The sequence below is a fragment of the Apodemus sylvaticus genome, chromosome 14, assembly GCF_947179515.1.
Source record: "Apodemus sylvaticus chromosome 14, mApoSyl1.1, whole genome shotgun sequence".
In the NCBI taxonomy this organism is placed as follows: Eukaryota; Metazoa; Chordata; class Mammalia; order Rodentia; family Muridae; genus Apodemus; species Apodemus sylvaticus.
The window spans coordinates 35,753,384-35,768,959 of NC_067485.1; the positions used below are offsets into that span (position 1 = coordinate 35,753,384).

Sequence of the window (15,576 nt, forward strand, 5' to 3'; positions counted from 1 at the left end):
GTCTAGTTATGACAAGTTTTAGACACAGCCCTAGGTATTTTGTGAATTGTGGGTATCATATAAGCGTTAGGCTTTTAAAAGCAAGGATGAAATTGATTAGATGCTTAGTTTTGATAACTAACAGATAATTTCTGAGAGTGGAGATAGCAAATTAGAGTACAGTATTTGAGCATAGCTCTATTTTGACTTCCCAGTGTACATTTTTATCCATGCTGTCAGTTCTTAGCAGTAATTGAATATGTGTTTCTGCCTACAGATCAATGCCATAGGTATTGAGAAAGCATCTATAATTCATATGAGGAGATTTCCATTATGAGTTAATTGTATGTATATGTATGTACTATATGATAAATATAAACTACACTATAATTCAAATAAAGTAAATTCCTATACTTACAGGAATATATATTTATTCGATATAGTCTTTATTTACCAGTTTCCAGTGATTTCCCCTTTCCTGGATTCCCACCTCCTCGAAAGTCCCATAAGCCCTCTTCCCTTCCCCTGTTTCCCCATCCACCCCTTCCCACTTTCCTGTCCTGGTATTCCCCTACACTGCTGCACCGAGCCTTTCCATGTCCAGGGGCCACTCCTTCCTTCTTCTTGGGCATCATTTGATATGTGAATTGTGTCTTGGGTATTCCAAGCTTCTAGGCTAATATCTGTTTATCAGTGAGTGCTACCATGAGTGTTCTTTTGAGACTGGGTTACCTCACTTAGGATGATGTTCTCCAGTTCCATCCATTTGTCTAAGAATTTCATGAATTCACTGTTTCTAATGGCTGAATAGTATTCCATTGTGTATATATACCACATTTTCTGTATCCATTCCTCTGTTGAGGGACATCTAGGTTCTTTCCAGCTTCTGACTATTATAAATAGGGCTGCTATGAACATAGTGGAGCATGTATCTTTAATATATGCTGGGGAATCCTCTGGGTATATGCCCAAGAGTGGTATAGTGGGGCCCTCCAGAATTATCATTCCCAGTTTTCTGAGGAACTGCTAGACTGATTTCCAGAGTGGTTGTACCAGCTTGCAACCCCACCAGCAGTGGAGGAGTGTTCCTCTTTCTTTACATCCTTGCCAGCACCTGTTTTCTCCTGAGTTTTTGATCTTAGCCATTCTGACTGGTGTGAGGTGTGTATTTCTTAGAAAACTTGGAGAGTAGAACAATAAGATGATTTTGTGTGGTATTTGTGAGTCAGTTGTGTAGGCCTAGAGAAGTGCAGTAACAATATGATAAAAACATTCAGAACCTGGGACTTAGCTTTTTGTTTCTTTGAAATATTTCTCACAGTGCTAACAAGCGTCCATTATAAATGTCATCTTTGGTAAATATTGATAGATATGATGAATGACTGAACCGATTAAAACTCTTGAAGTGTAGTGAATGAATATCTTTTATGTATTGGTACCAAATGTCAAACATTCCTATGCTTGTAGTTTCTGTTACCTCAATTAGCACCAATTTTTTTTTTTTAAACAGGTTGCTTCTATAACTGGATCAAGAGTTTGCTGCACAAAGGACAATGTCTCGATCCCGGCAGCCTCCACTTGTGACAGGCATCTCTCCAAATGAAGGGATACCTTGGACCAAAGTCACAATTAGAGGGGAGAACCTGGGTACTGGTCCCACTGACCTTATAGGTAAGGGCATTGTTACCTGGCAGATTAATTAACTAATGAGAGATTTACAACACTTTGGTTTTACACTATACTCTGGCTGGGCATTGCGTTCTGCCACTCCTTGCTAGGGTGTGGTGATGGGCCTGAGTCGGGGTTACTAGAAGCTGAATGATGGAAGGCTAATATAGTGTCTGTTGTATTAGGAAAGCACTGAAGCAGAGAAACCAACACTTAGAAGCTCCTGTGGAGATGTGAGAACTGAGTAACTCAGTAGTAGCCAAGAGTGTGTCTGTGAATCACTGCTCTAGCCTATGTGTGATACATATTACATACCCAGTTTAGTCCATTCAATAGGCTGTATAACTGAATACCAGAGAAAGAATATACAGAGAAACACACACATTCTTTTTAGAAGATGGATAAGTTTAGAATCTTTTTGGAAATGATCACAGAATGTAGTCATGTATTTTAACACCCTGTGTTAATAACTTTAACTTCTAATAGTAACAGTGCTTCTAAAAACAATTTAAGTCTTGTCGTCTAAGTAATCTGACTGCCGGGACTTAGCTGTAGTCCATTATTGTTCTAATTCTGCTGATGGTTGGGGAAGTGAAGGAAGAATTAGGTATCAGAGAGAAAACCAGATTCCATGGCCTGTGTCAGCACTGTTGACATCTATTCAAAGAGGAAGCATTATTATGTCTTTTTATTTTTAATTTGTTGCATACATGCTTTTACTTTCAGGCTTGACGATTTGTGGACATAACTGCCTCCTCACGGCAGAATGGATGTCTGCGAGTAAAATTGTCTGTCGAGTGGGACAAGCCAAAAATGACAAAGGAGACATTATTGTCACAACCAAGTCAGGGGGCAAAGGAACCTCAACTGTCTCTTTTAAGCTACTCAAACCTGAAAAAATAGGTAAGACTCTTAGTGACTTTATCCTAAAGAAAATGTATTAACTTTTAGATGTTAAAACTGGTAGAATTTGTATAAAACACACTTAACTCTCATGTCCTATTAGATGTAGTGTGTTCATTTTGACAATACAAAGATGTGTCTCAGAGTTTGTGTCACCTTCCTTTGTTCCAACTCTCAGGGTTCCTTCAAGGGCTGGCTCTGAACTCCCTGTGCAGCCATTTTTGAGAATTAGTCCCCAAACTGACTGTCAGTGTGAAGACAGTTCTAAGAATTATTGTCTTCCCAAGTTACTGCTGAGACCTGTCCCTCTGGCTCCTTCTTCTTGAACATATGACATTACTTTAATTTTTTTGTATAAGATCATCGATTCTAATTAAATTCAGTCAGTTTTTCTATAGTGAAAAATAAAGTCTTGTTATCCATCTCAACTCATAGAGTTTTATTTTATAATGCTGGCCTCTATAAATCCTTACATGTACTTTTGAAGTAAAAACATGTAAGTAATACAGGAACTAAAACTGGAATTAGTATATACATTGGTATTAGTAGACATTTGTATACAGAAATCTAATGCCATTTAAATATATATGTATGCATATAAATATGTTTGTGTGTATATAAGTATATATATATGTAAGATTATATATAATCATTTATATATTATATGTACATTACATATATAGTCTTTAGAAAGTGAACTCTAGAATCAAAGCATGAGCCTATTTTACAGTTTTCCAGAGGATGTGTAAACATTTTCCTAAAATTCATCATTTTATAATTGTTTATACAGCACATAAAGAAAACTTGGGTGAAAGTGAAATTTTATTTTGAATACCTAGTTCAGGGTGTTTAGAATGACTCATAGAAGATGAGAGCCAGATTTAATGACAGCCCAGAATGTGGGACTTCTGCATAAGCTTGTGCTCAGCCCTTGTTAATGCCCACGATGGCTGCTGAAGTAGTTCCTTTGCACAGAATCCTGTTGCTGTCTGGTGTTCAGACAACCTTCTTCTGGGAAGCCTCCGTGTCTGCCACTCCTAGTATAGGCAGCAGGGCACACTTGCTCTGAGTTACTGACTCTTCAGTCCTGCTTTGTTGCAGCCCAGAGTCCCTGCAGTGGTAAAGGCTGTGCTGTACTGAGTAGAGCAGTACAGACCTTGGTCCCATGAAAGAGAACACTCACTTCAGAGTTTGTGTCTTGTTTGCAGATGTGCACCTAGTCTGTTTTCCCTGAATAATCTGATTTTCCATTGTGCAGGTATATATTCTTTAACCAATTTCATTGTTTGATCTTTTATTGCATTTATCAAATTGACATCAGCCTAATATGTTTTTTTTCCTTATCATATAGGACATTTTCAGCATTTAGCATACTGAAGAGAATAAGAAAGAAGGGCTTTGCTAATTTTACATAGCTATTCATAAATACATGTTAGTTTTTAGAGAGTTTTCAAAAACAATTTTAAAACATTTGCATTGCACCTGTAGTAAGATGACTTTAGATTAAGGAAGTTAGGACAAGAACCTTGGTGTTAACTACAAATCCTACAAGTGTGGTGGCTTCTCAGAAGTCACATGTTAGAAGCTTGCTATGGATTAATGCTTAACCTAAGTCTTCTATAACTTGAGATTTCTCAGACTTTTTTTTTCCCAAAAAGTTCGGAGTATTTTCTTGAATAAAGAGATATTATAAGTTATATTATTGTATCTTATACTTTTCTTTCCAAATGATATCATCAACTTAATGATTAATATTTAACAATGTACAAATAATGTTATATATTATTCAGAAAACATCTGGGTTTTTTTCCCAGAATGTTTTGTGAGTGGCTTAAAATCACCTCCATTGAGTAATGTGTAGTGAAATCATAAACCAAGAAGTGTTACTTTTACCATCTTACAGATTCTGAGTATTTGTTATAAAGCCACCAGGTATGAAAAGAACTTGAGCTGTAATGCCCTTAAATCTCTTACAAGATAAAACACTGTGGTGAGATGTAAAGGCACCTGGAGACTCTCTGGCTTATTGCTTGCATATTCCTAACACTTACAGGCATTTTAGATCAGTCTGCGGTGTGGGTGGATGAGATGAATTATTATGATATGCGGACTGACAGGAACAAAGGGATTCCTCCCTTGTCTCTCCGTCCTGCGAATCCTCTCGGCATTGAGATTGAGAAGTAAGTACCATCTGGTTCTTCAACTTTGCTGTCAAATATTTTATGTCCTTGAAGTGGAGGGGTTCATGCTTAGGGATATTCTGGAGAGTACTAGTGAAGGCAGCTCACCCACACAGGTCATTTACTGTATTATTTATTTTGATTATTAACTTTTTTTATGTTAATATGTATGAGGCTTGACAAGTTTTGCTTCAGTCAATGGTTTCATTGATAAAAATCTTTGACAAATTTATTTTAGTTATTTGGAGGAGTTTACATTTTATGATTAAGAATGTCTTGAAATTTTAATAATTACTGTCTTTTGATTTTGGGTCTTGGCTGTGGAATGTGTGACTCTTACATGATAGGCAAATATTCTATTCCAGAGGTATCCCCCATTCCATAACATACTCTTGATTAATGATATGAACATCAGTACATTTTAATATGTTTACATAGTATTTGAAATCAGTAGAATTATCTACTTGTTTGCGTTTCAGTTTCCTTGAAATATTTTAGAATAATATCCAAAGGGATCTTTTGTTTTTGATATGTTCTGCCTAAATTCTTCCTTAAGCCAGCCTTAATTAGCTTTATTTATCAGAATTATGCCAGTTAGTGATACAGTGTTTAATGAGTGAATTTAATGTTTTGTTTTTATATCCCCAAGTATGACCAACTATTTTCATATATCTTAAGCAATTCATCTAATATATTAATCTTATCTAATTTATTTTCTGGCCTTAGTAATTCTGACTACAGGGTTACTTGATGGGTGTTGCCTCGTGACCAGCCATAGGAGGTAGCAAGTTAGTTCTATTAATGCCTTACCCAAGTCTGCATTTTGGGTTTTTTTTAAGAATGAGGAACATTTTTTTCCACTAACTTTTAAATACCTAACCTTCATGTCTACTTGAAGATCAGTAATACTTTTGAGAGCAAACTGCATTTTCACTGCTATGGTGTCCCTGCTCAAGTGGATACAAGGGGCCCATTTGGGTAGGAATTGTTTGTTGAAAAGCCCTAGATTATAGCAGCTTTAGTGAGCTTGGGATGTTTAGATAACATAGTTAAGGCAGAGCACATTACGCTGATACCAAAGCCACACAAAGATCCAACAAAGAAAGAGAACTTCAGACCAATTTCCCTTATGAACATCGATGCAAAAATACTCAACAAAATTCTTGCCAACCGAATCCAAGAACACATCAAAACGATCATCCACCATGATCAAGTAGGCTTTATCCCGGGAATGCAGGGTTGGTTCAATATACGGAAATCCATCAATACAATCCACTACATAAACAAACTCAAAGAACAAAACCACATGGTCATTTCATTGGATGCTGAAAAAGCATTTGACAAAATTCAGCATCCTTTCATGCTTAAAGTCTTGGAGAGAACAGGAATCCAAGGCCCATACCTAAACATAGTAAAAGCAATATACAGCAAACCGGTAGCCAGCATCAAACTAAACGGAGAGAAACTTGAAGCAATCCCACTGAAATCAGGGACCAGACAAGGCTGCCCCCTTTCTCCTTATCTTTTCAATATTGTACTTGAGGTACTAGCTCGGGCAATTCGACAACATAAGGAGGTCAAAGGGATACAAATTGGAAAGGAGGAAGTCAAACTATCATTATTTGCAGACGACATGATCGTCTACCTAAGTGACCCAAAGAACTCCACTAGAGAGCTCCTACAGCTGATAAACAACTTCAGCAAAGTGGCAGGTTACAAAATCAACTCAAGCAAATCAGTGGCCTTCCTATACTCAAAGGATAAGCAGGCTGAGAAAGAAATTAGGGAAATGACCCCCTTCACAATAGCCACAAACAGTATAAAGTATCTTGGGGTGACTCTTACCAAACATGCGAAAGATCTGTATGTCAAGAACTTCAAGACTCTGAAGAAGGAAATGGAAGAAGACCTCAAAAAATGGGAAAACCTCCCATGCTCATGGATCGGTAGAATCAATATAGTTAAAATGGCCATTTTGCCTAAAGCACTATACAGATTCAATGCAATACCCATCAAAATCCCAACTCAATTCTTCACAGAGTTAGAAAGAGCAATTATCAAATTCATCTGGAACAACAAAAAACCCAGGATAGCTAAAACTATTCTCAGCAACAAAAGAAAATCTGGGGGAATCAGTATCCCTGACCTCAAGCAATACTACAGAGCAATAGTGTTAAAAACTGCATGGTATTGGTACAGTGACAGGCAGGAGGATCAATGGAACAGGATTGAAGATCCAGAAATGAACCCACACACCTATGGCCACTTGATCCTCGACAAAGAGGCTGAAAACATCCAATGGAAAAAAGATAGCCTTTTCAACAAATGGTGCTGGTTCAACTGGAGGTCAGCATGCAGAAGAATGCGAATTGATCCATCCTTGTCTCCTTGTACTAAGCTCAAATCCAAATGGATCAAGGACCTCCACATAAAGCCAGACACTCTGAAGCTAATAGAAAAGAACTGGGGAAGACCCTTGAGGACATCGGTACAGGGAGAAAGTTTCTGAACAGAACACCAATAGCGTATGCTCTAAGAGCAAGAATTGACAAATGGGACCTCATAAGGTTACAGAGTTTCTGTAAGGCAAAGGACACCATCAAGAGGACAGATCGGCAACCAACAAATTGGGAAAAGATCTTCACCAATCCTACATCAGATAGAGGGCTAATATCCAATATATATAAAGAACTCAAGAAGTTAGACTCCAGAAAACCGAACAACCCTATTAAAAAATGGGGTACAGAGTTAAACAAAGAATTCTCACCTGAAGAACTTCGGCTGGCGGAGAAGCATCTTAAAAAATGCTCCACTTCATTAGTCATTAGGGAAATGCAAATCAAAACAACCCTAAGATTTCATCTTACACCAGTCAGAATGGCTAAGATTAAAAATTCAGGAGACAGCAGGTGTTGGAGAGGGTGCGGAGAAAGAGGAACACTCCTCCACTGCTGGTGGGGTTGCAAATTGGTACAACCACTCTGGAAAGCAGTCTGGCGGTTCCTCCGAAAACTGGGCACCTCACTTCCAGAAGATCCTGCTATATTCTGTAAATTAAGATTGGGACAGTTCAAAATAGAAGGGTAAAGGGCAGTTAGCTTGAGCACACTGCCAAGTATGCTTACATAGGCTTGCCATTGATAGAAAACCCATGGAGGGCTTGCATCAGAACTCCTGAAAGTTAGCTTCTTCCTGAAACATGGGAAGGAGGGACCGTTCTGACTGCTTCCTTAGCCTTCCAGATGGAGGCCAAGGGGATACACATGCTCAGCAGGAGAGTGAGACACATCAGCTGTGTTAGTCAGGCTTCCTACTGCTGGAATAAAACACCACGACCAAAAGCCACTTGGGGAGCAGAGGGGTGATTTTAGCTTACCACTCTTAGTTCACAGTCCATCACTGGGGAAATCAGGGCAGGAATCTGGAGGTAGGAGCTGATGTAAAGGCCATGGAGGAGTGCTGCTTACTGATTTGCTCTGCAGTTTGCTTAGCCTGTTTTCTTACAGCACCTAGGACCCACAGAACATTTTTGGAGAGATACAATTCACATGTCTACTCACCTCAGATAAGAATCCCATGACAGGCCGAGGTATGGTTACCACTAGAGTCCATTTGGTGAACCAATGAGTTTTAATGGGGTTATTTACAGGAGTATGGCCAAAGGGATACTTATAGGAGCAGAAGTGACTTAAAGACAGCTTCTTCACTAAAGCTCACCCCAGCATGGGTGACAGCTCACAAGGCTTGGAACCTAGAATATTGCATAGCCTGCAGTATTCACACAGGTTGGAGAGTATTATTTCTTGGTGATAAGTTTGTCTAAACCTCTTCTAGATAGCTTAGCTTATTTCTGCTTTTTCCAGGCAGCTGTTCTGGTCTCAGAGTGTCTTTTCAGCTCACCCTCACTTTGAGATTCTCAGCTTCTATGCTTACTCTGTCTCTTAGGGGCCTAGTGAATCTGGTCAATTTCAGGGACTTCCTGAAGCTACTTGCATAGTTTACCTTCCTGCTTAAGGAACTTGAGGGTGGAATGTTTGAATCTTGGAGGAACCTATATATACCTCCAGCCCACCTCCAACCTATGGCTCGCTTACAGGCCAGTTTTATAAAGGTGTTTTCTGACTTGAGAGCCCCTGTTCTCCAGCTTGTGTCTAGTTGACAAACGCAGAGCAGCACTGCAGCCCGTCTGTAGTTGCCGCCCTCGCTTTCGTTCTGACAGATGCTCTTTCCATAGTTCTTGCTGCCTCGTCCTCTTACCTTTTGGCCTTGTGCTGCTAGCCACAGAGCAGTTTGATGTGAACCCTCTCTAGTGGCATTGTAAAGTCAGGAAGGTAGGGAGAAAAATGGCATGACAAAAGGACTCTGCTTGCTTCAGAGTTTCTTTACATTTCTCCTTAGAGGTAGTGTCCTGTGACTTGGAGCCATACTCTGGCTTTGAATTTGGCACACAATTCTGAGCACTAGAGGTCTGGCCTGGGTTTCTCTGGCTTTCCTGTGGGCTCTCGTGAGGGCTGTACATGAAGACAGGTAAGCACTGCCACCGGAGTGGCTGTGTGCTTAGTGATGTTTGCTTCTCCCTGACTCAGAACAAAACCTTTTAAGTCAATAGCGTAATTTCATTCTGTGGCTGTGATAAAATGTCCTGACGAAAAGCAACTTAAGGGAAAAGAGTTTATTTGACTTGAAATTCTAGGATACAATCTATTTCTGACTTGAGAGCCCCTGTTCTCCAGCTTGTGTCTAGTTGACAAACGCAGAGCAGCACTGCAGCCCGTCTGTAGTTGCCGCCCTCGCTTTCGTTCTGACAGATGCTCTTTCCATAGTTCTTGCTGCCTCGTCCTCTTACCTTTTGGCCTTGTGCTGCTAGCCACAGAGCAGTTTGATGTGAACCCTCTCTAGTGGCATTGTAAAGTGCCACTAGACATCTACCTCTAGTCTTATTGAGTCACATTTCCAACAGACAGAAACAGTGACCAATTTTCCCAGTACATTTAGAAATCTGCCTTGACAAAAAAGACAGCAGGGTCATTCCTAAGAAGATCATAGAAGTGTCTTGAATTTAACTTAGAATCTTGTAAAAAGTAGATTTGTGGGCTATGGTACAGTGCCTAAGTCCAGAAACTATGCCTTACTTTAAAATAAAAAAAAATCCCCTAATATTTAATGTAACATTGTAAATTATGTTGTTGAAATTTAAAGCCGAAAGAAATAAGCATGGCACATGCCTTCAAAGAACAGCATCAGTTCATGAACAGCCAGGAGTTCATTGTAGGGAAGTCAAGGCAGGAGTGGAAAATGTCATATCCACAGTCGTGTATGAAGTGAGAAGGCTTCCTCCTCAGGACCTGCAGTTCACTCTTAGGCAGCCCAGAGCCAGCTCAGGACCTGGTACCACCCACATTCAAGGACTTCTTCCCACCTTCATTAACAACTAAGATAGTTCCCAACAAGACATGCCTACCGGTCAACCCAATCTAGATAATCCCTTTGTCAGAGCCTTTTCCAAGATGATTCTAGGTTGTAGTAAGTTAACATTTAAATCCTTCACAATTAAGTTTATATAATAATAAATTGTATTAAAATTAAAAATAAGTATTATTTAGTCAAATAGGTTTTCTCCCCTTCCCTGTCCTTGTCTACTGCTCCCTCCCTCCCACCTAAGAAAGCTACATGGATTTCCCTGAATTCTGTTGTAGGAGGATTTGTTTATCCTTTTCTTGTGCAACTATACTGAGTTGCACCCTGGCCCAGGTACAGAAGGGGTGAGGGAAGGGAGAGGCAGGGTGTCAGACATTTGCGAGAGTCTGGTTTCCTAACACACTTAATATTTTTTAGTAAAATCCTTTATTCCCATAATAATGTTGCATTCACATTAGAAACCTTACTGTCTTTCATTTTACTGTCTTATATGAATTTCTTAAATCATTTAGAAAAATTAAATCATTGGGTGAAAAACATGGAGATTTTAGTATTATTTGCTAGTGTAAAGTAGTAATTAACAAGGTCTGAAGAAGCATAAATGCATATCATAAAATAATCACTTGTGGTCCTGGTGACTTTTCCGACTAGTGGGAGGCGGCCTTTGGAAATGAGTCAGCACTCAAGAGTTGTCCCTGAATGAGATTCACTATAGCCAACTTAGGGTACAGCAGAGGCATGAGGAGTCCTGTGGTGCTGGGCCTGGGTTCTATGACTGTGAGAATAACATAATATAGGCTCCTTGATGCTTTTGGTATGAGTCAGGTTTTAATATATTTTATTGGTGGACTCAGCATGCATGCCGTCATCTTCTAGCCCCACAAGGTTTTAACAACTGGCATTTATTGGTGCCTTTGACTGTTAAAGTCCTTCATGTTCCTAAATTTTAACTGATGTTTTTGCACACATGGTGCCATGGCACTTATAAAAACGTTACTAATTGCTCTGAAAAGGTAACTTTGCTTTAACTGAGACCGGGCTGCGCTTGTAAAAGGTCTGTATTTCTGATTTACTGTGCTGAGTGTCACAAATACATATGTTCTTGCCTGGTTCCAGTTATAGTAGATACAAACTATTTAAGCTGTAAAAGAAGATAAAAATAGGCTCATATTAAGTGAAAGTCCTCACTAGATTTTGTTTCTTGAAAGTCCCGTTCGCCTAAGAAGAATGTTTATCAAGAAAGTCCTGGCAGCGTCCTGGTGTGAAGCGAAGGCAGAGGCATGGAGCGTGGCTCCTGCTTTCAATCACCTCCCACTTTTAGAGTGAGCAGTTGCTGGGGCTTGGTGCCTTGAGTATTCAGTGGGTGCAGAGATAGTATCTGTTTTATTTCTGCTTGGATTTTGGGCAGTGTACATCTTCCTCTAGTCTTATTGAGTCACATTTCCAACAGACAGAAACAGTGACCAGTTTTCCCAGTACATTTAGAAATCTGCCTTGACAAAAAAGACAGCAGGGTCATTCCTAAGAAGATCATAGAAGTGTCTTGAATTTAACTTAGAATCTTGTAAAAAGTAGATTTGTGGGCTATGGTACAGTGCCTAAGTCCAGAAACTATGCCTTACTTTAAAATAAAAAAAAATCCCCTAATATTTAATGTAACATTGTAAATTATGTTGTTGAAATTTAAAGCCGAAAGAAATAAGCATGGCACATGCCTTCAAAGAACAGCATCAGTTCATGAACAGCCAGGAGCCTTCCTGCTCTAGTGCTGCACCATGAGGCACGCGGCACACAGCACGCTTTCCACTATGTGTTTTACAGACTTTCCTGTTGAGTGTCTGTCTGCTCAGGCACCCTTTCTAGAAGGATGAAGTCTGAGTTGACACTGCCGTGTAACGGAACCGTTTTAGGCCCAGCAGGAGTGAGTAGGGACTAAGCTGCTTTGACTCCTTCATGAGAGGACCTCGTGAGTTTTCTCAGCGCCTTCACTTTCTCCCCCGCAGCGTGCTGGGCGACTGCAGGTGGAGTCTGAGCACGGCTCACGGAATTAAGCTGCTGTGGTCCTCAGGAGTAAATGGAACCTGGAGAGCTCAGTTGCTTTCCCAGGCTGTACATAGAGATGAAAGGACTTGGGGGCTGTGCTTTTACGGATACCTCATCTCTGCCTATCCCTGGGAATCCTGGCATGAGTCCACTGCACTTTATAGCTCCTATTTCTATTTCACATTTTCTGGATACACAGATCAAAGATGAGTCTATTTTAGCTCATTTTAAAGGCTACAATATTAAATCAAGATGCCTTCAGCTGTAGATAATGGGAAATGCCAATTTATTTGTCTTAATCAAAGAGGACATTCCTTTTTTCACAATGTACAAAATTCAGAGGTGACACACTCTTAGTCATGTCACTGAGGTTTGTGGAAGTCAGATTTGCTCTTCTGATAAAAGTGTTTCCTTCATAATTAGAAACGTTTTTCATAATTCCTGGTCTTGCAACTTGGCATAATGATGTCCAAGGGTAGAAAAGTAGCTATTTTTCTGAGTTCTCTTTAGAATATGAGACCTTTTCTAGGAGGATTCCCATCAACCTTTCTCAGACATCACACTGATTTGAATGGGGTCACTGAATAAAGGGTAAGAGGAGGCTTGGCCTGCAGCTGTCATTGCCCCAGTGCAGATGCTAGTCTGTGGAGTGTCCCCGGAGTGGCAACCCGGTGTAAGGAAACATAAGGAGGAAGTGAATGCATCTAAAGGCTGTGGATGGAGCTCCCTGAAAGCTGCCCTCAGGGGACATGTGGAAATGTATGCATGGCTCAGATAGGGTTTCCTACCTGCTGTGAGAGTGCAGGCCTCCTGTGGCAGGCCTGGCGAGGGCTCTGGGATGACCGTCCTGTGGCAGGCCTGGCAAGGGCTCTGGGATGACCGTCTTGTGGCAGGCTTGGCGAGGGCTCTGGGATGACTGTCCTGTGGTAGGCCTGGCGAGGGCTCTGGGATGACTGTCCTGTGGCAGGCCTGGCGAGGGCTCTGGGATGGCCGTCCTGTGGCAGGCCTGGCGAGGGCTCTGGGATGACTGTCCTGTGGCAGGCCTGGCGAGGGCTCTGGGATGGCCGTCCTGTGGCAGGCCTGGCAAGGGCTCTGGGATGGCCGTCCTGTGGCAGGCCTGGCAAGGGCTCTGGGATGACTGTCCTGTGGCAGGCCTGGCGAGGGCTCTGGGATGACTGTCCTGTGGCAGGCCTGGCGAGGGCTCTGGGATGGCCGTCCTGTGGCAGGCCTGGCGAGGGCTCTGGGATGACTGTCCTGTGGCAGGCCTGGCGAGGGCTCTGGGATGACCGTCCTGTGGCAGGCCTGGCATGGGCTCTGGGATGGCCGTCCTGTGGCAGGCCTGGCGAGGGCTCTGGGATGACTGTCCTGTGGCAGGCCTGGCAAGGGCTCTGGGATGACCTGTCTGCTCCCTTTTCATCCTGCCCCAGCTCTGGACCCAGAGGTTTAGCGCAAAAGTGCCAGGACCTTATCAGTGAGTGCATACGTAACTGGCGTGTACTTGAGGATTAAAAGAAGGCAGGATTGGGGTAAGGAGTAGTAGGTGTGTATGATTTATTAGTCCTTGCCAAGGTGTGCTCTCAGTGGTCACTCTGTTAGTTTAGAGTCTGTGTGTTTGTTGAAGTTCTTGTTCTGTGTGGTGGTTTGAATAGGAATGGGCCCCATAGACTCATGGTTTGAATGCTTTGTCCATATATGGGGAATGGCACTAATAGGAGCTGTAGCCTTGTTGGTGGGATTGTGTCACTGTGGAGGCAGCTTTGAAGTTTTATTTGCTCAAACTAGGCCTTGCATGGCAGTCTCCGTCTGCTGCCTATGGATCAAGATGGAGGACTGTCGGCCCCTTCTGCAGTGCCATGTCTTCCTGTGTGCTGCCATGCTGCCCTCCATGATGATAATGGGCTGAACCTCCAGCCCCAGTTAAATGTTTTTCTTCATAACCGTTACAGTGGTCATGGTATCTCTTCACAGCAATAAAACCCTAAGACATTCTATGAGTGGGCCAGTCTGGTTCTTATAAGGTGATGACTTTTGTATTAGTATGCAGCCTTGCTGTCATGGAGAACTGTACTTGTCTGGGGTGGTCTGTCCAAGGTAACTAAAAATTTAGGGTAAGGACTCCTGTGCCTTCTGGTATCTTGTGAGTAAGGAGTCAATGCAAAACCAGTTTTTAAGTGCCCGTAATAACCTACAGTGTGATACAGTAACTAACAGAGGGAGGATAAAAAGCCTGCCACCATCTACCCCTCTGTAACAGCCCATCACCTGTCGATCATGGCTAGGAAAAGGAAGCAAAAATATTACCTCGGGTAAAGATGGAGCATTGGTCATGGTGGGCTCCCTAGAATGTGTGGGGGCTGTGTGTGGTACGTACATACTAAGGCTCTAGACACGTGTGGAGACACTTGAACTGCCATGTTTGCTTTTAGTACAGGGGTGTTTCTCATTTGTAATATGAGTCTATAAAAGGATGTTCCGTTTGTACAGTATAATTTGGCTTGACCAGTCTATCAGGGCTGGGGAAATATTTTTGATAGAGGGCTCAGCAAGTCAGAGGAATAAAGTGCAGACAATATGACATGTCAGGAGGGTATAATCTGTGTGAGGCTCTGAAGATTTTAGTGCGAGAACTGGAGTTGCAGAAATGTGTCCTAAGAGATGAGCAGATTTAGTACAGAGAAACTCTTGAATATGAAATTGAGAACTTGGACTTCATCTTGCAAATGAGGATGTGGGTCAGCAGCAAAGCCTACAAGGTTATATGCCTTGGACAGGGTCTGGTCAGGATAAATATGGTGTAAACTTTTCCCGAGGAATAACAAACATCTGTTTAACTCAGTTAAGACAGTGACAGGTCAGTGTTCACCTCAGATGGGACAATGACAGACCAGTGTGTACCTCAGTTAGGACAATGACAAGCCAGTGTTCACCTCAGATGGTACAATGACAAGCTAGTATGTACCTCAATTAGGACAATGACAAGCCAGTGTTCACCTCAGATGGGACAATGACAGGCCAGTGTGTACCTCAGTTAGGACAATGACAAGCCAGTGCTCACCTCAGATGGGACAGTGATAGGCCAGTGTGTACCTCAGTTAGGACAATGACAAGCCAGCGCTCACCTCAGATGGGACAATGACAGGCCAGTGTGTACCTCAGTTAGGACAATGACAAGCCAGTGCTCACCTCAGATGGGACAGTGATAGGCCAGTGTGTACCTCAGTTAGGACAATGACAAGCCAGTGTTTACCTCAGATGGGACAATGACAGGCTAATGTGTACCTCAGTTAGGACAATGACAAGTCAGTGTTCACCTCAGATGGGACAGTGATAGGCCAGTGTGTACCTCAGTTAGGACAATGACAAGCCAGTGTTTACCTCAGATGGG

The 15,576-nt window shown here is 41.8% G+C and overlaps 1 protein-coding gene across 2 annotated transcripts in view; it reads left to right on the top strand.

Moving 5' to 3' along the window:
- The window catches only part of Exoc2 (exocyst complex component 2), a 187,112-nt gene that overhangs the window by 39,092 nt on the left and 132,444 nt on the right, over nucleotides 1-15,576 (top strand). For both annotated transcript variants that reach the window (XM_052156220.1, XM_052156221.1), the window contains exons 2-4: nucleotides 1,490-1,650; nucleotides 2,374-2,550; nucleotides 4,604-4,730. In XM_052156220.1, the coding sequence (XP_052012180.1) occupies nucleotides 1,533-1,650; nucleotides 2,374-2,550; nucleotides 4,604-4,730 (422 nt within the window). In that variant the 5' untranslated portion in view covers nucleotides 1,490-1,532. The remainder of the gene's footprint in view (nucleotides 1-1,489; nucleotides 1,651-2,373; nucleotides 2,551-4,603; nucleotides 4,731-15,576) is intronic.